This window comes from Megalobrama amblycephala, linkage group LG16 (assembly GCF_018812025.1).
Source record: "Megalobrama amblycephala isolate DHTTF-2021 linkage group LG16, ASM1881202v1, whole genome shotgun sequence".
In the NCBI taxonomy this organism is placed as follows: Eukaryota; Metazoa; Chordata; class Actinopteri; order Cypriniformes; family Xenocyprididae; genus Megalobrama; species Megalobrama amblycephala.
Window position 1 is genome coordinate 29,063,959 of NC_063059.1, and position 20,599 is coordinate 29,084,557.

General features: G+C 38.4%; 1 protein-coding gene across 2 annotated transcripts in view; it reads left to right on the top strand.

Annotated features, from left to right (window-relative positions):
• arhgap32a (Rho GTPase activating protein 32a) overlaps positions 1-20,333 on the top strand; it is a 34,314-nt gene extending 13,981 nt beyond the window's left edge. For both annotated transcript variants that reach the window (XM_048160880.1, XM_048160881.1), the window contains 17 exons: positions 5,204-5,290; positions 5,996-6,133; positions 8,582-8,674; positions 9,167-9,289; positions 9,377-9,454; positions 11,106-11,187; positions 11,458-11,607; positions 11,710-11,812; positions 12,267-12,411; positions 12,504-12,586; positions 13,236-13,343; positions 13,439-13,584; positions 13,692-13,893; positions 13,997-14,142; positions 14,805-14,879; positions 15,175-15,825; positions 17,227-20,333. In XM_048160880.1, the coding sequence (XP_048016837.1) occupies positions 5,204-5,290; positions 5,996-6,133; positions 8,582-8,674; positions 9,167-9,289; positions 9,377-9,454; positions 11,106-11,187; positions 11,458-11,607; positions 11,710-11,812; positions 12,267-12,411; positions 12,504-12,586; positions 13,236-13,343; positions 13,439-13,584; positions 13,692-13,893; positions 13,997-14,142; positions 14,805-14,879; positions 15,175-15,825; positions 17,227-19,481 (4,665 nt within the window). In that variant the 3' untranslated portion in view covers positions 19,482-20,333. The remainder of the gene's footprint in view (positions 1-5,203; positions 5,291-5,995; positions 6,134-8,581; positions 8,675-9,166; positions 9,290-9,376; positions 9,455-11,105; positions 11,188-11,457; positions 11,608-11,709; positions 11,813-12,266; positions 12,412-12,503; positions 12,587-13,235; positions 13,344-13,438; positions 13,585-13,691; positions 13,894-13,996; positions 14,143-14,804; positions 14,880-15,174; positions 15,826-17,226) is intronic.
• Positions 20,334-20,599: the final 266 nt, after the last annotated feature.

Below are 20,599 nucleotides of genomic sequence, written 5' to 3' on the forward strand. Positions count from 1 at the left end.
AACTTAAATGCGCTTTTACTCGATATTACAACAGGTTTTGAGATGATTTTCGAACATGATCTCAGGTTTTCAGAGAGTCAGCCAAAGAAAAAAAAAAAATGGCATGTTTTTACTAGAGGAATTTTCCAAACCAGTGGTTTAGAAAGGGCCTGTCATGGTAAGGTTGGAAAGACTCGAGTAGAGTTTTCACCACAGCATTCAGGTTTTAAATGTTTTTTTAGGCCATCTATATGTGAGTTTACTCTTTGAAGTTGTCAAAAAAACATACACATTTAAAATTTATAGCCTTTCTCTTCTGGGAAAATGAGCCAAAAATATTGATGACTCGCGGGAAGTTCCTACTTGCGAAATCATAATTACAATGTACATTCAAGTGATTTTGGTCAGAATAACATAGACTCATTGGGCAATTTTCAGCTCTCACTTCAGTTTATCATATTCAGACTAAGATTACACACACACATATATATGATTATATTATACCCAATATTAGTGCTGTCAATCTTTTAAAAAAATTCACACTTTTTTCCGTGATCAATTGCAATTAAAAACAAAACACTTAAGTTTTTAATGCCATTTTTTAATATATTTGATAATGTAATTATTTTTACAGTTAATCTCCAAATTAATGTAAAAACAACAGAAAGACAGTATATTTTAAATACTTGTTTAATAGCATCTTTTAATGAATGAAGGTCAGTATCACTGATACTAATACAGCTACTCATGTCTCGATGAGAATGATTTTCGCTATTTTTTTAAAAAAAATTTTTCCCCAATGTCATCGCCAATTATCACAGCTACTTTTACTATGAATCAAACTCTTCTGTCACTCCCTTGCTTTCGTCTTCCCAAACGACCCCAGTAAAAACTGATCCGGCAGGGCGGATTTGCCTTTGTCTTCCACATTATCACCCTCTGTATTTTCTCTCTGTTTATCGAGCTGCCAATCAGCGGCTGATGGATGGCAGGCGGGCTGTGCTGAAGCCATTTAACATTAGTGTAATTGAAAGCTATCAATTTTTTTAACATTTTATTAGGCTTCAAAAAATAAAACAACTTTTAAATATAAGTGAACTATATATATATATATATATATATATATATATATATATATATATATATATATATATATATATATATATATATATATATATATATATATATATATATATAAATAATCACCAAAAAGTGAGCCTATACAAAACTCTGTGACCATTCTATGATCATTTTTATTTTTATTTTTATTTTTTTTTGTATAATTGAGTATATGCAATAATAATAATATTTATTTATTTATTTATTTATTTACAATATTTATTTTGTTAAATGGTCACCACTGGATGTCAAATGTAAAATATTCATCCCAAAACATCGATGCATCTATCCTGTTCTGAGGTCTGTATCTGAGAGCACAGCTCCTTTCTGCATGGATCCAGTGGGAGGACCAACATCCAGCGCAGGGAGGGGCTAAGAAGATGGTTGTGGCGGAGGGGAGGGGGGTGCTCCATTTCTATATTTGTCCTTTTCCTCAGTTGTTATTAGACACAGCATCATGCACATCCCTGTACTGCAGGAGAGGAAGATTGGAAAAGGTCTCTGTTTCAGACAGGACGTGTTTTCACTGCAGCACACTGCTGATTTTCATTCCGCTCTAAATCCGGCCGTTTGTTTTTGATGAGCTGGGCTGACTGAGCACAGGCTGCTGGTCTGTGGGGGCGTGTGTGACGGGTTACTGCGTCTGCGTGCAGCAGCAGCCGTGCAGAACATCAGCAGAGAGCTGAATAAGGAAAGGCAGGTGTGAGATGATAGGGGACTCTTGGGTTGGATCTGTCAGAATGGGCCTGAGCGTGCTGATAAGACAAGACAGACGGCATATCAGTGAGTATCCATCCGTCTCATTCACATAGGAAGAATTATAACCATTTTAAGGAAATTAAAATCCTTGCCTTCTTTGTCATGTGGTTTTACTATTGTTATACACACTACACTGCACTATTACTACTTTACTGTTTTTACACTACACTGTGTATCATATTTTTTGGGATGTTCTCCCATGGGATGTTATTTTTGTCTTTTCCCCTCATAGTACCACAGAAATTGTGTAAGAAAATATTATTATTATTTTTTTATTTATATATATATATATATATATATATATATATATATATATATATATATATATATATATATATATATATATATATATATATATATATATATATATATATATATATATATATTATTTATTTATTTATTTATTTATTTATTTATTTACCATTGGCAAATTTTGATTCACTAATGTATGTAAGATTTAGTTTTAAAACGGAAACAGTAATATATTTAATTTAAGATATAACCTATGAAAATAAGTCTTAAAATCTTGCATTTCAGATAAATTGACTTTGTTAAAGCTTATTTATTGATTTATTTATTTGTAGATGCTTTTACTGAGGAAAAAACTGATTTTGATTTTCAGTGCTTTTGTGTTTTGTAACCAGTTTTGTTGATCCTAAATTGTCTAATTCAGTTAGATGCATTAGGATGTAAAAATACATTAGTGTGCATTATTTTAATGGACTTATTTGTGCTTATGGGAAATTGGTGACAGATGTACTGTAAATCAAGTGCTTATCCTGCAGTTTGTATTACTTTACTGAACTGCAATGGCTAAGTAGGTCATTAATGCTTGTGTAAGTTTCTGTTAGTTTTATATATAAATAATCAATGCTTTCATTTGTTTAATGCACCTTTGAAGTGGCTCAGTGTTGGATCAGCATTTTCTATCAATTAAAGGGTCGCAGTTCTTTTCTTTGATGTGGAGGCTGGTGTGTGTGTGTGTGTGTGTGTTTGTGTTGAATGATGCATGGGGAGTCTGCATTACTGAGATGATGCAGAGAAGTAAATTACAGCAGACACTACAAAGACGGCACTGCCTCTGTGAGGAGTTTGCCTGACTGGATGCTTCATTTACATATTGAAACCCCTGAATCACATCAGCTTTTGGAGTCAAGGGTCGAAATCACATTTGCAGGGACAAGTAGATGTTGTGATGTTTTATAATCAGCCAGTTGTGGAAACTTCTGAGGAAAAGCCTTGATGAAGTTGCACTGGAACTGCTATGCTAGTGTTTTGGGAATATTCCTTGATGTGTTGGTTTCTAAAACTAGAAAGAATCAGACACTATTGAAGGGGTGGTATACCTGAAGTCCTTTTTCTTTTCTTTTTTCTTGTATGTGGTGTGTAGATCTCTTGTTGACTTTGTGTCACTCATCTGGGCCTGTTGTTTCTGTAGCCTTAAAAATCCATCATCATGTTTGAGCTGTGCCACAACTGCAGTTCCAGCTGCAGCGAGGAGCATGTGTCTGTCATCTCTCTCATTCTCTGGAGCTGATGGCCTTTAGCGGAGTTTTACTTGCCATTATTGCTGTTAATCCTTTCAGTTCTGTTTTATATCATGAAATTGGCTATGCTATGTAAATTCTGTCTACCTTTTATACTGTTTTAAGCATGTTTTTAGGTCTTTAAATTTGTATTGGCTGTTATTTTGGATTTAAAGTGGTTGAAGACAAGTTTAATGTCAATTGTTGAATTTTATGTTTATTGTATTTATTTTATCCTAATTATAATACATTTTTCAGTTTTATTTACATTTAAATGGCCGTATACTCTGTCCCAACAAGTATTTTAGCACTTTTGAACACTTTGAAATGTGTAATTTTATAAGCATTTTGTGTGTGTGTGTGTGTAGTTTTCCTCTAACTTTAAAGTAAAGTTAGTTGTTTGTTGCAATGACCAACTGATCTTAAGGGGGACTTTTATTACATTAGTGTTATGACCTTCACAGGACGTGTCAATAATACTTTTTTAAATCTTCATTTTCAAGGGTTAGTTCACCCAAAATGAAAATTCTGTCATTAAATACTCACCCTCATGTCATTCCACAACCATAAGACCTTCGTTCATCTTCGGAACACAAATTGAGATATTTTTGATAAAATCTGATGGCTCAGTGAGACCTACATTGACAGCAAGTTAATTTACACTTTCAAACACCCAGAAAGACATATTTCATGTGACTACAGTGGTTCAACCTTAATGTTATGAAGCGACGAGAATATTTTTGTGCGCCAAAAAAACAAAATAATGACTTTATTCAACAATATCTAGTGATGGGCGATTTCAAAACACTGCTTCATGAAGCTTCGAAGATTTACTAATCTTTTGTTTCGAATCAGTGCTTCGTTACGTCACAAGTGTTTCGAAATTTCAATGGTTCACATGACTTTGGCAGTTTGATACGCGCTCTGAACCACTGATTCGAAACAAAAGATTCGTAAAGCTTCAAAGCTTCATGAAGCAGATATTGTTGAATAAAGTTGTTATTTTGGTGCACAAAAAGTATTCTCATCGCTTCATTACATTAAAGCTGGACCACTGTAGCCACATGAACTGTTTTAAGTGTCTTTAGCAGCTTTCTGGGTGTTTGAAAGTGTTAATTGTCTGTCAATGGAAGCCTCACTGAGCCATCAGATTTTATCAAAAATATCTTAATTTGTGTTCTGAAGATGAACGAAGGTCTTACAGGTGTGGAATGACATGAGGGTGAGTAATTAATGACAAAATTTTCATTTTAGGGTGAACTAACCCTTTAAGATATTTTTGATGATATCCGAGAGGTTTTTTATTTCCCAAAGAAAGCAACGAAATTACCACATTCAAGGTCCAGAGAAGTAGTAAAGATAGTCAAATAATCATCATTAAAATAGTCAATGTGACTACAGTGGTTCAACCTTAATGTTATGAAGTGGCGAGAATACTTTTTGTGCTCAAAAACAAAACAAAAATAACGATTTATTCAACAATTACCTCTCTACTCTGTTAATCTCCTACGCATTTTCCGTTGTAAACACAGTGCAGCACTTCCGTGTTTACGTTTTTACACCAGCTTAGTATTGGCCGATGCTGTTCACATGAGCACCACAATGCATGCGTCTGCCAATAATGAGTCGCCGTTCTGACCAAGAACGCAGAAGCGCTGAATAATGTGATGCATGGTTTGTAAAGAACTTCATTTTGCACTGTTTTTTGTAGTCTGTACCTTTAATATTCTCTTTTTGACTGTTTGTTTATTTTTTGTGAGTATATTGTATGTAATAGGAGTATTAAGGAATAATAACATTCAGAATCTTTCTCTTCACAGTTGTCTTTATCTGAGGATCAGAACGACCTCACACACAATGGCCTGGACTCAAAGGAGTTAGTGTATCTGATCCAGATATGTTGCCAGGTAAGCTTGTTTCACACAGGGGGAAAGAAATCTCAAAAACCAGAACCTCTGTAGCCCTTACTGTGTGACAGAGGAGAAAAAATATCATCTCAGGATCACTGATTTGTTATGGCAACAGAGCAAAAGCTAAGCCCGCTGCCATGCTAGGAAAAATGGTGAAGTTATAAAAAGACCTTTTAAGAGCTTCAGATCAAACAGGCAGGCCAACCGCATGCAGTTTGCAGAGCAATTTATCTGTTTCATGGAATGCATCCGGATTTAGGAAAAGACAGGATTTTCAAAGAGGATTTTGAGGCCAAGATGAAGACAAAGCTGCAAATGTAAATACTCTTGGTCCTGCATTTCTTTCCATACCAAGACAATGGGGGTGTTTTTTGCTCTGGGAGGGTTTTGTACTCCTTCACAGAGCTTCTAAAAATATGAATTCAGAGCCCATTTTTGTGCTTGTGAGTGTGAGAGCTGAAAGGATTTAGAAAGAGTCCTGCTCTAATGTTTCTGAACCATCCCTCACAACTGAAGCAAATCTCATTGTCTACAATATGCCGTATACCATAATTATGACTTATTAAGAATTTTGGAAAATATTTTTGAAAACCACTTTTGTTTGATCATCCATTTTCAATAATTTCTCAAGGAGATTTAAACATCAGTCTAACTCTCTCTAACTCTCTTTATTCTCTCTTTTTTTCTGTTTATGTGTCTTAGGGTCGTAAGTGGATAGTGAGGCGTACATATGAAGAGTTTCGTGTTCTTGACAAGCACCTCCACCTCTGTATCTATGATAGAAGATTCTCTCAGCTTCCTGAACTGCCCCGAATAGACAGCCTGAAGGACAAAGCAGTGGTAGGTTACACACATACATGTATCCTTGGTGAAGACAATCCCAGAATGCATTGCATTAAGTGTAGTGAAAATTCAAAATGTTGGACAAAAATGGAAGTGTTAATGTAATCCATTCAATACTGAAAAGTATTGATTAAAATTTTTTCAGTCAAATTAAAAACGACTATTTATTCAATAGAATGGAACAGTTCCCGCCCACTTTTTCAGCTGCATTGGCTTAGGAAATATTTTTCCCATAATCTTTAATCAAAATAACTTCACCTCCCTCTTGCAATGACATAAATTCTCTTCTCTGATGATGTTTACTGGAGTGAGGGCTGGACAACCTGTCACTCACATGAGATCACCAACCACAACAATCCAACCATCCAATCAATTCCCGGTTGACAAAATCAAGTCCAACCCTACATTTTTTTTCTTGTTTTAAAAGCTGTTTCACTGGGATATATGCCACAATAGGGAAGAACTTCCATTTCATGCTGACTTTAAAGCAAAAAAGTATTTGTTTTTGTTTTGCATATATATATATATATATATGCATTATGCATATGACATATATCATATCTGCAAATATTTACAGTGTATCCGGAAAGTATTCACAGCGCTTCACTTTTCCCACATTTTGTTATGTTACAACCTTATTCCAAAATGGATTAAATTAATTATTTTCCTCAAAATTCTAGAAACAGTACCTTGTAAAGACAATGTGAAAGAAGTTTGTTTGAAATCTTTGCAAATTTATAAAAAAATAAAAAACAAAAAATACATAAGTATTCACAGCCTTTTCCATGACACTCAAAGCTTGTTGAGCTCAGGTGTATCCTGTTTCCACTGATCATCCTTGAGATGTTTCTACAACTTGATTGGAGTCCACCTGTGGTAACTTCAGTTTACTGGACATGATTTGGAAAGGCACACACCTGTCTATATAAGGTCCCACAGTTAACAGTGCATGTCAGAGCACAAACCAAGCCATGAAGTCCAAGAAATTGTCTGTAGACCTCCGAGACAGGATTGTATTGAAGCACAGATCTGAGGAAGGGTACAGAAAAATTTCTGCAGCATTGAAGGTCCCAATGAGCACAGTGGCCTCCATCATCCATAAATGGAAGAAGTTTGGATCTTCCTAGATCTTCCAAACTGAGTGATTGGGGGAGAAGGCCCTTAGTCAAGGAGGAGACCAAGAACCTGATGGTCACTCTGATAGCACTCCAGTGTTTCTCAGTGGAGAGAGGAGAACCTTCCAGAAGAACAACCATCTCTGCAGCACTCCACCAATCAGGCCTGTATAGTAGAGTGGCCAGACGGAAGATACTCCTCAGTAAAAGGCACATGACAGCCTGCCTGAAGGACTCTCAGACCATGAGAAACAAAATTCTCTGGTCTGATGAAACAAAGATTGAACTCTTTGGCCTGAATAGCAAGCATCATGTCTGGAGGAAACCAGGCACCGCTCATCACCTGGCCAATACCATCCCTACAGTGAAGCAAGGTGGTGGCAGCATCATGCTGTGAGGATGTTTTTCAGCGGCAGGAACTGGGAGACTAGTCGGATCGAGGGAAAGATGAATGCAGCAATGTACAGAGACATCCTTGAAGAAAACCTGCTCCAGAGCACTCTAGACCTCAGACTGGGGCGAAGGTTCATCTTCCAACAGGACAACGACCCTAAGCACACAGCCAAGATAACAAAGGAGTGGCTACGGGACAACTCTGTGAACATCCTTGAGTGGCCCAGCCAGAGCCCAGACTTGAACCTGATTAAACATCTCTGGAGAGATCTGAAAATGGCTGTGCACCGATGCTCCCCACCCAACCTGATCCAAGTTTGAAAGGTCCTGCAAAGAAGAATGAGAGAAACTGCCCAAAAATAGGTGTGCCAAGCTTGTAGCATCATACTCAAAAAGACTTGAGGCTGTAAATGGTGCCAAAGGTGCTTCAACAAAGTATTTTTTTTTTTTTCCGTTTTTTTTTTTTTTAATAAAGTTGCAAAGATTTCAAACAAACTTATTTCATGTTGTCATTATGGGGTATTGCAATAATGACACAGCAATAATGAATTTAAATAACAAAATGTGGAAAAAGTGAAGCGCTATGAATACTTTCCGGATGCACTATAAGTTGTTTAATAGTGACTTAATTCACTAGTGACTTGCTGCCTGTGCAGAGCTCTATTTATTTATCTATCTATTTATGTGTCACATACTGTTGCTCCCTATGTAGCATGTGCCAAATCTCTTCTTGTGAGGTTTATTTCAGTTAGAGTGCTCCATTAGAAGGTACAGTATTTTCCAATATAGATGGCAGACAACAAAGCCACTCACTAGGCTTTGTAACAGAGTTATTGTGTTGGATCAATGGATTATATCTCGAAGGGACCACAATGAGAGTGTTGAAACTTGTCTCTTTGTTTATAATCCCTTCTCAGTGTCTGTTTTTTCTCCGCAGACACTTTCCCAGATGATTACTGCATATATTTCCCGTCTCTCAGCCATCGCTGATAACAAGATCAACTGCGGGCCAGCACTCACATGGATGGAGGTATAATTGTCACTCCTGCTTTTTAACCTACAAGGCTTCCTGTGGCTGCCTCCCCAAATCCTGCCTTTTTAAATACAGACGCAATTGGCAGCAAATTGACCATGGCATGGTGTATTTAACAAAAGAGGTGTGTTTCACACCTTTGCTTTAACAACAATAAATTGCTCATGATGTGTCTCATAAAACACAATTCCATTTTAGTACAGACTTCAGACTCTGTGTATAATACAACAGTTCACACCCACTTTCTTATATGTAGTTAGTCATTAACAAGGATAGGAGACACCTGACTCAACTTGTCTCAACGTTCTCAGTCGCATGAGTTGTTTGCTTGCTCTTTCCCAGCGTCTTGTGTGTTTTCCACACTGACGTTGCATCTTTCAGGCCATCGTAAAAGGGAATATGAAATCACTACATAAGGTGATGTTTTATTGGTTACTGATTATATGCATGCGTTCATATGTTTTCATACATCTTTCTTCACTCTCTTAGATTGATAACAAAGGGAACCACCTGCTGGTTCACGATGAATCATCTATTAATGTTCCCGCTGTAGCTGCGGCCCATGTCATAAAGCGTTACATCGCCCAAGCAGCAGATGAACTCTCTTTTGAGGTATTGTTATAGTATTGTTTTATATGGATTTAGTTTGTAGTAAGTTTTTGGAGTATTAGTAACTGAAGTGTAATCTTTCTTCAAAAGGTTGGAGACATAGTATCAGTTATTGATATGCCTCCTAAAGAAGACACTGGCTGGTGGAGGGGCAAACATGGTTTTCAAGTGGGTGTAGTATACTGCATTATTTTTGTTTTATTAATATTTGTTTTATTTATGTCTTTAAAGGATTAGTTCACTTTCAAATACACTTTTCCTGATAATTTACTCACCCCCATGTCATCCAAGATGTTCATGTCTTTCTTTCTTCAATCGAAAAGAAATTAAGGTTTTTGATGAAAACATTCCAGGATTATTCTCCATATAGTGGACTTCAATGGCCCTCGGATGGCTGAAGGTCCAAATGACAGTTTCAGTGGAGCTTCAAAGGGCTTTAAACGATACCAGACGAGGAATAAGGGTCTTATCTAGAGAAACGATCGGTCATTTTCGAAAAAAAAAACCCCCAACTGTATATGCTTTATAAACAAAAATAATCGCCTTGCACATTCTTCCGCTTTACGTATTCTTCAAAAAGTTACGCTGTATGTCCTACACCTTCCCTATTCTACTTATGGAAAAAAACGGAACTGGCGCCGCATTCATTCTGTAATTTGAATAAGGAAGGCGTAGGACATACAGCGTCAACCGTCTGGAGGCCATTGAAGTCCACCATAAGGAGAAAAATCCTGGAATATTTTCATTAAAATCCTTAATTTCTTTTCGACTGAAGAAAGAAAGACATGAACATCTTGGATGACATGTGGGTGAGTAAATTATCAGGAAAAGTTTGTTTGAAAGTGAACTAAAGCAAAATCCCTTTAAGACAAGTCATTTCACTCGGCGGCCATCTTTGAAACGCCTCTCGGGCAATCTGGGCATCATGCAGCTCCTATCTCTTTGAATGGGGAAACATCAAATTCTCCAAAACTGTTCGCCAACCTTACGATTACATTTCATATTTGAAATCACCAATGAAATCTAACAACAACCGGCTCATAAATTTAGTTTCTAAACGCTCGAATCATGACAAAAAAAACTGTATTTTTCAGGTTGGATCAAGCTAATGCGCACGCGCAGACCTAAATGCGCGTCTCTTCGGATGCGCGCGTCTGACTGTTTCTATAGAAACCGGTGATTCTAACGGCCGCTGAAGTGACGCGTGACTTTACCAGTCGGCGATTGGCTCTTATTTAGAAGGCGGGACTTATTGCGCCATATTGAGCGTAACACTTTATCCCATTCAAAACAATCCGAGTGACACGTCTTTGACTAAAGTTTTAATGAATTTTTTATTTTATTTTTTTTTTAGAAAAAGTATGTTTTATATTGTAATATTCTTCAAAATAAAGTCACCATATATTTCTCTTATGTCATGGCACTGCAGTTTATTCCACTGCATGTGTAATTTCATTAAAAAGTCCATATGTGTTGGAAAACTGTCATCGCTTTAGAATTAGGTTTACTATACGTTTAAGATGTTTTTGCACCTTTTTTTGTGTCTTATCTGAGTCAAAACATTACACATTACTCATTACAGTCAATGTTTCTCTTGGTGGTGATAAACGTGTCATAAAGTAATTGCTTATGATACGCAGGGCTATAAATAATGTATTCGCATTGTGCTGCAGCAAGATTGTAAATGTACAGAGGGACTCACAGACTTATTCACAGCTGTGTCTTTAAGAGATTTCAGACTGTTTAAAGAGTAATTATGATAATTTTGCCCTTGTTGGAATGAAGTGAGATATTAAGCATTTTATCTTTCCATTCACAGGTGGGATTCTTTCCGTCTGAATGTGTGGAAATAATTAGTGAGAAAATCCCTTCAAATGTGACCAGCTCATTGGCCAAACCAGGTACACACTTTTTGCCCAGAATATTGTAAAATAGAGATAATTGTAACACCATAAATTTCTTCGCTTAGAGAGATGACATTACTTTACTAGTTACTTGAAAAAAGTAATCTGATTACATAACTCAAGTTACTTGTAATGCGTTAGTTACACCCAACACTGCATTATGATTTTTATTCAATTTCAAATGAAATTTTATATCAGGCTTAGGATATTTAGATGGGTTACTAGCTGGCAATATTGATTTGAAAGCTTTATTTTCATTTTCTGCAGTGTCTAAGAAGCATGGCAAGCTGATCACATTTCTGCGCACATTCATGAAGTCACGTCCCACCAAGCAGAAGCTGAAACAGCGAGGTATCCTGAAAGAGAGAGTGTTCGGCTGTGACCTCGGAGAACATTTGCTTAACTCAGGCCATGATGGTGAGAGGAGAGAGGCATTTGAGAAAGTTTATAGCATCACTGAAATGTAATTTTGTTTAAATCATATTGAAAGTGCAGATTTAATGTGTGTTGGTCCAACAGTTCCACAGGTCATCAGAAGCTGCACTGAGTTCATTGAGAGACATGGAGTCGTGGATGGAATTTACCGCTTGTCTGGAATTTCTTCTAACATTCAGAAACTGAGGTGAGGTTTATTTATAAGACCTCATTAATAAAAATGTAGTATATATTCTATAATCATTTTTCTGTAGTGCATATGAAAATATGTATATATACACTACCATTCAAAAGTTTGTGGTTGGTAAGATTTGAAGTCTTTTATGTTCACCAAGGCTCCAATTATTTGATCAAAAATACAGTAAAAATAGTAATATTGTGAAATATTATTACAATTTAAAACAACTTTCTATTTTAATATATTGTAAAGTTTTATTTATTCCTGTGATGGCAATGCTGAATTTTCAGCATCATTACTCCAGTCTTCAGTGTCACATGATCCTTATATGATAATTTGGTACTCAATAAATATGTTGAACGCATTTGTGCCACATTTTTAGGATTCTTTGATGAACAAAAAGTTCAATACAGTTAAAAAAAATGTATATAAAAGAAAATGCATCAACCTCCTGTGTCTGCAGGCACGAGTTTGACTCAGAGCATGTTCCAGATCTCACAAAGGACACCTACGTCCAGGACATTCATTCGGTGGGATCGCTGTGCAAACTTTATTTCCGTGAGCTTCCCAACCCACTGCTGACCTACCAGCTATATGAGAAATTTTCAGTAAGCTTCAAATTACCACAACACAGATACAACAATTTGTGTGTAGCACCAATATTGAAACACAGAGGTGACGTTTTGGCATATTTTCCCAGGATGCTGTATCAGCAGCCACTGATGAGGAGAGGCTGGTCAAAGTCCATGACGTCATACAGCAGCTGCCTCCCCCACACTACAGGTTAGATGAGTCCACAGCATCCTCTGCTGCTCAGAAAGAGAATTGCAGTTTTCTTTTTATCAGATGATTACCTTTTTTTTTTTTGTGCTCATTAAGCATTGGGAAAATATGTGATGCATACAAAGAAAGCAAAAAAGAAATGCATCGCTGTTTAAATTTAAATGGATAGTTCACCCAAAGTAGAAATTCTTTACTCATCCTCATGTCATTCCAAACCTGTATGACTTTTCTTTTTTCTCCGTAACACAAAAGAAGTTATTTTGAAGAACATTACAGTTTTTTTTCATACAATAAAAGTCAGCGGGATCTTTGCCGATAGCCTCGTGGGCAGCACCACTGCGCTTTGGGGCGACCCGAGTTCGAGTCCCGGCTCCTGGACCTTTCCTGATCCCGTCCCCCTCTCTCTGCCACCTTGCTTCCTGTCCACTCTATACTATCAAAAATCACCAAAAATAAATCGGAGTCATAAAAAAAAAGAGTCAGTGGGGAACCAGTGGACAAAAATGTTCTTGAAAATATTTTTGTTCCTTTAAAAAAAAAAAAAAGAAAGAAAGAAAAAAGAATGAAATGAGGGAGAGTAAATGATTTCTGGGCAAACTATCCCATAATGATATTAATGGACATCTTTCTTCTTATGCTTTGTTTCCAGGACTCTTGAGTTTCTCATGAGACATTTATCCCGTATGGGAACGTACAGTGCCGTCACCAACATGCACTGCAAGAACCTTGCTATTGTCTGGGCTCCAAATCTTCTCAGGTGACTTCAACAGTGCTTTTGGGTAAATTTATCTGTAAATATGTTTCTTATGGCAAACTATCTGTCAATATATCCGTCCCTCAATAATGTTGCAGGTCTAAACAGATTGAGTCAGCGTGTTTCAGCGGCACCTCTGCTTTCATGGAAGTGCGTGTTCAGTCGGTTGTTGTGGAGTTCATCCTTAATCACGTCGATGTTTTATTCAGTCCCAAACTCAGCACTCTGATCCGCCACAGCACAGGTGAGAAATGAGCCTCGGCAATTCTCCTCCCACCAGAATTGATTTTTAGATGAAACTCTACTAATGAGGATCTTAAATGAGCTCATAACTCTAACCTGAATCCACAGGCCACACCACTTTAGCTCGACCCAAGTCACTACTGGTGAGCTCTCCGTCCACCAAGCTGCTTTCTCTGGAGGAAGCCCAGGCCCGGACTCAAGCCCAGCTCATCTCTCCCGTGTCTCCTGACAGCAAGTATATCGATGTGGGAGAGGGGCCTGCCGCCCTGCAGGGCAAGTTCCACACCGTCATAGACTTCCCTTCTGAGAGGTCTGTCAGTTTGTTCTGGTTTTAGTGTTGTGGTATTTTTTTTATCATTAAGCAAAAACTCAGATGTGGAGTAGTAACTGAAAATTGTTGCTGGTAAATGTAGGAAGAAGGGCTCAACCAAAGCAAAGAAATCTCCCGTGGGAAACTGGCTTTCCTTCTTTAATATGGGAAAGTCTTCTGCCACTGCCAAGCCCAAACTGCATCGCCATCCCAGTGAGCCTAATGAGATGAAAACCACACCCCTTCCAGGTGCAGCATTGACTCTCTTTTTAATATAAACCTATATCCGATCCAAACCCTAGTGAACTGCCTAACCTAGAGGGCATTTTTAGTCATCATTGTCACACTAGATTCAGTACTCAAATGCATAAATCGAACACAGAAACATACATAGGTACACTATTGTTCAAAAGTTTAAGGTCGGTAAGATTTTTTTGTTGTTGTTTTTGAAAGAAATCTCTTATCCTCACCAAGGCTTCATTTTTAAAAAAAATTAAAAGTACAGTGAAACCTTAATATTTTGAAATATTATTAGAATTTAAAATAACTCTTTTCTATTTTTTTTTTTTTTTTTTAAATTGTAATGTATTCCTGTAATGGCAAAGCAGAATTTTCAGCATCATTACTCCAGTCTTTAGTGTCACATGATCCTCAGAAATCATTCTAATATGCTGATTTGTTGCTCAAGAAACATTTCTTATAATTATCAATGTTGAAAACAGCTGTGATGCTTAATTTTTGTGGAAACCCTGATACCTTTTTCAGGATTCTTTGATGAATAGAAAGTTCAAAAGAACAGCTTTTTTTTTTTTTTTTGTACTGACCCCACACTTTTGAACGGTAGTGTAGGCATATGTAGTCAGCAGGATAAACATCAAATGTAGTAATTGAACTCTGGTTCATTTTTACAGGTGGAAGAGGAGACAGTGGAACACTAAGATCTGCTAAAAGTGAAGAATCTCTGTCCTCTTCACATAACTTTGAGGGTAAGAATCATATTTCAGTTTATTACATTTCCATACTTAAAGGTGCTTTAAGTTTTTTTTTATTTATTTTTTTATACCACTTAAAAATATTTCTACTGCCTGACACTGAAATATCACATCTGTCTCTGAGTTAATGCGTCTTCGGGGTTTGCTGACGTGTCTTTGGTGGTGCGGTTTAGGAGAAAGGGCATCTATACAGAACCTTTTAATACAGTTGTTTCCAGTGACTTATCACCTGTTGTACACTTGTTACTGTATATTCATCCATAGGCTGATCTCTGTTGTTCTGTCTCAGGTGGTTCAAATATCTATCGTCCACGTAGACCGCTGTCCACCAGTGATGCTTTGTCAATTTCCTTTAATGAGGATCTGTTGGAGAGCAGATTGACTGGAGACTCCCGGTCCAGTCTCAAAGACCACAAGAAGGACACTGTTTCCTCTTCCTCTTGTGTGCCAGCTCTTATATCTCCACCCCACGCTGCAGCAGAAGCTGAGTTTATAAGCATAGCCTCCTTAGACATAGACCCGTTGGCTTTTCAGTCCACGCAGCTGGCTGATCCCACAGTACCTGACAGGAAGAAAAGAGGCAGTCGCAAGAAGGCGGGAGGCAGCCTCATTGAGTCGGAGCCTTCAGACAAAGTCACAAGTCCCTCCCAGCCACCTGATCTCATCCCACTGCACTCAGAACATGCAAATCACAAACCCTCTGAAGTGCCAGCCGCCTCCACTAACCTGGAGGTGGGCACCTCTAAGACTGGCCAAGAAGGCACAACAAAGAGCTCAGTAGCAAAGAGTAGTACTGTGTCCTGTCCTTCTGACATTATGTCCCTTGTGAAAAAGCCCAGTGTGTCCGTGAAAGGTGGTGAAGGCCATCAGCGTTCTGCAAGTTTTTGCAAAGCAGAAAATAAATCTGCAGATGTCAAGGAGCACAGAAGAGCAGACTCAGGTCAGTGGCAGCCTTACGTTCATCCAAATACTCAAATTATCCATATGCGTTTATTAAAAGGAACATATGTTCCGCTACAAGTGTCATCTACAGAAATTGCCAAACCCAACACTTACACTCATTATTTTGTTTACTTTCCCTAAAACAGTAACTGAATGTGTTAAGTTGTTAATTATGAAAAAAATCAAACAATAAATAGTTTATGAATAAATCTTCTTACAGCCCTAGAACTTTTTAAGTTGTACTTTTTGTTTTATTGGATTAACAATGCAAAATAAAAAAACATTTCAAAGTACGGGTACGAATACCCCAGTTTGGGAATGTTAGCAAGAAAAACATAACTATTAGCAAGGCTAGCATTTAACTTGAAGGAATAGAGACAACTAATAGAGGGTATGCATTGATGTCACTTTCCCGCCAGAACACGCCCTCTCAGCCGGACTTAGTGGCAACCGAGCCTGCTGAATGACTCGATTTAATAGGGGAAACTGCGAAAACGCAAGTAAAACAAATTATCATTAGTTTAAACTAAAGGCCGGACTCGATGCAGTGTTCCTTACAACTTACCAAAGATCTAATGATCCATGGATGTTGACATGCTGCCAGGAATCGTGTTTCCTGACATGTACATGTGCCTGATTTCGACGCCGGGGAAATACATAAAGCAAATTTGCCTGTGAACTCTTTATATAAATACAGTATACTGTAGATAGGTCTAAATCTGGGTGATCACTTATATCAATATTAATTATATTGTCATGTCATCCAGCCCTAAAATTGGTATCGTTTTTTGTCTGTTTATTAAAAACATCCAATTATGCAGAATATAAGTTGGTAAATATTTAATTGAGTTGTCAATACAAATATATAACAATGCAATGTAGGATATGATTTTTATCTCAAAATTCAACATATTGACACAAAATGATAACTGCAAATCCAGAGTTTCTCTGCCTGGGGTCCAGTTGTTTCTGTGAATTGCAGAGATCCATTTGTTTTTCTTTTCTGTAGCTTTCAGTAGTCTGTAAAAATATACCTCAGATTTCTTGTCAAATCTATTTGTACAGTCAATCACAAAACTCTTTCCCATTTTAGATGTGTTTTATGTGTTTTTCGCTGCATTCACGCTGAAAACCATTGCCGCCATGCAGTCTTTTTGCCACTGAGTGGGTGTAACCGCAGGCACTCTGGCAGACTGTGACATCACATGCATACCCTCTAAAATGATGAGAGAAAGCTAACAATCTTAGTAAAACTAGCCTTTGACCTAATGGCATATGTGGAATAGGACATTTAAGACAGGATATTTGCAAGAGAAAGCCAGGAATTTAGCAAAGCTAAATTTTATTTTGGTCCTGTGTTCCTCTATTTAAAAGTGTCGGTTTGTTTTTCTCCCTCTAGGTGCAGTGACATTTGAATGTACGCCTGGTTTGGTGAGGTCTGTGTCTCTCATAACTCCACAGCCTTCAGTAAAGAGTGCTGCCCGTATGCTAGCTCTAGCACTAGCAGAATCTGCCCAGCAGGCCACTCGACTCAGCAAACGTGGAAGCTCTGAACCTCCCACACCCATTTCTCCAGTTCATCATCAGAACCCACTTTTCACACTCCAGTTTCCTCCTCCTCTACAGACATCCTCTGATAGAGAGGAACAGTATGTGTCTAGGAGGACTTTCCCAGATCCATCAAGCACCATGTCTACTGAGAGCCACACCGATGGAGGCAGCCTACGCAGCACCTGCGCCTGCCATGGCAGTGAGAGCGGACTCAGCTTCTCTGATGGCTGTGATGCACCAGCTGGTGGCCAGTGCACCCATGTGCCCTCCCAGGGTTTCTCTTCTCGCAGAGATCCAGAGATTCAGCTGGCTCCAAAGAGCCAGACAACTATGAGAGATAACATCCGCCATGTTGGAGTTGGTACAGATGGAGGTGGATCAAGCCTTGATGCTGAGATGGAGGTAGGTGGAAGTTTACAGCCAGCTCTTTCAGAGAGATTTTCTTCCTTGGATAGTCATTCAGCCATTGATGCACTGCACAACAAGCAGGCTGCTAATGCTGCCAACTTCCGAGCCATATTGGCGGAAACAGCCATGCCTGCTTCAGTGCATGAAGTTCTTCCACAAGCTTCAAGCACTCCACCAAGTGTAGTGTATCAGTACAAACCCAGAGACCAAAGGTCTGCTTACTCTCAACACTGGTCAAGTCCAGTCGGGCAAAGTACCCCTTATTATCAGCCTGACGATGGGCGTCCCCATCCCAGAGTTCTTTCAAGAAATTACTGCAATACCCTTGCACCACGATCCCTACACCAGTCCATTAAATATAAAGGTCAACGGGAAGACTACTCCTCAGTCGGTCTCTATAGACATGGAGGACCAAGGTATCCGCCATTGGATGGAGCCTCCGTCTACCCCACTATCCGCAGGGTACGTTCAATGCACACTCCACCAGAGGACAAGTTTTTCTTCCTCCAGAATCAAGGTAGCCAGAGGAAACCTTACCAAAAACCACCGGCATCAGACATCCAGCAAGTGCGGCCTTATTTTGAAGATGGGAAGGTTCGGTATAGGTACAGCCCCTATTCAGAGGCTCGATACAATCAATATCGAGAGGACAGTCATGGATACACTCTCTCCTACACACTCAGCAAACTGCCTTCTCGTTCATCAAAGGTTATGGGCAGTACAGAGTACTACCACAAGCCTCTACGTAACCTCCCGGTGAACAACGAGTCAGATTTCATGACCAGAGATGTCGGTCTCCAGCCAAGAATGAAGAACCCTTCTCTCTACGGGGCTTTTAATTCAGGTTTATCTGATCGACATTCCATTAGGCAGGAAAATGCAGCCAAGGAGAGGTTGTCGGGTCCAGTTGTGTCCCAGCCCCATCTTGTAAGAGGCGACCGTCAGTGCCAAGAAACAATGCACACTAGGAGCAGGTCAAACTCTGGGAAGGAGATGCTGATTTCAACTGAAGGGGCTGATGGGAAGTACAGGGTGACCATGGTGTCCCATTACTCTCCAGAGCACCCACTTTCTGAGCCTGATATGCCTGTGCCCTCGAAGTCAGACAGGCATGGTAGTGGGCAGGGATCTAAGTCAGCTCTTATAATGAAGCAGAGTCGATCAATGCACAACTATCCTCAACACAGGCCCGAGTCCACAGTACTGCCACGTAACCTGACCCTACATAAGGAGTACAGCTGCCCTGACTTCAAACAGACCGGGTCCAGTGATAGCTTTGGTGTCGCACACCGCAACCAAGACAGGCTGATGTATAAGACTCTCAGCAACTCCAAAGAGGACTACCAGTACATTCGAGCAATGAGCAGGGACCCTCAGAGGTCTAAGAGATCGCAGAGTGTAAAAACTCGCCATCCAAATGGTCAAGCGAAAATTACCCTGGAGCGGGACCACAGACTTTCGTTCTCTTCCCAAAGTAGGACAAGAACTCGTAGCATGTTTGTGCCATCTGACTATTCTGAAAGTTATGTATCTATACATCCGAAAATCCCTAAGAACAGCCGAGCAAGTTCTGGTGTTTTCCCGAACTACGGCTGCATGCCGCTTCATAGTAACAGACTGTATTCCACAGCTGTGGGCCACGCAGGTTTTCACAAGACAGAGCTCAGGCCTGAGATGCAGATTTATGCTGAATGACAGATTTCTAAAAATAAATAAATAAATTATTATCCAGAAATATACAACCTCTGCAGGGCAGTGGTTTTCTATTGCTAATCAAATTAAAATAATATATAAAAAATTTAAAAAATGCTTTAATTGTTCACTGAAGGGTGTCTTTCACTGTATACTCTATATATTACAGTTCAAATGGCTTAAGCAAACTGCGTAAATTTGAGATATCACTCATACATTATGGTAATGGGTTATCGTGGCTTTATTGCTACTTTTATTTGTTGAAGTGTGTTGTTAATGTTGTCATTTTGTTACTAGAGGTTGCAAAAATAATCAAAATATGGTCTTTAATAAAAAGAAAAATTAACAAAGGCTTTCAAAGTTTGCCACAGGAGCAATATATAGGAGCCACTGCCTTGTGTTTTTGGGTGAAGAATGTTTTTTTTTCTTTTTTTGATGTACCATCACTGTGGAATCAAACACAGTTATATATGTCAATGACATCAGCATATATGATCTGAGATAATAACTATGAAAGGTCATGGTCTCCCCCACCCCCCAGAAGTTTTTCCCTCTGAATTTTATAATCATGCACTTTATAGTTGGTCTGTGTTATGTAACAACAGGCACTTTAAACATGATCCTTTTTCACTTTTTTGATTGTCTACATTGAGTTAAAGATGTGAGTGAGCTTTCATTTGAACCATTAGTTCATTTGAATGGTAGTAATCATTACATGGTTACATACATATATGCTGTTCTTATCAACTGCTGTTTTAGTTTTTAACAAGTGTACTGTTCTCAGTTCTCGATTTTATTTGTTTTTTAATGTATTCACTTTGCTTTACTCTCATTAAAGTTATTTATTCAAAATCATGACATGTACCCTTGTTGCACCTAATGTAATCAGTGCTTAGACCATTATGTTTTGTTTCTTTTGACAAAATCCTGACAGTTTGCTTTCAAGGTTTATTGGGCTGACTTTTTATACCAAGCACTATCACCCTAAAGCATTTTAATCTGACTCTTCAAGTCAGGAAGTTAAATTACTAACATACAGTCCTGTTATTGTTCCATTTTAATGAACGTTTCATTATACATTAATATTAATGAGACTGGGTACTATATTTGATCGTCCCTGC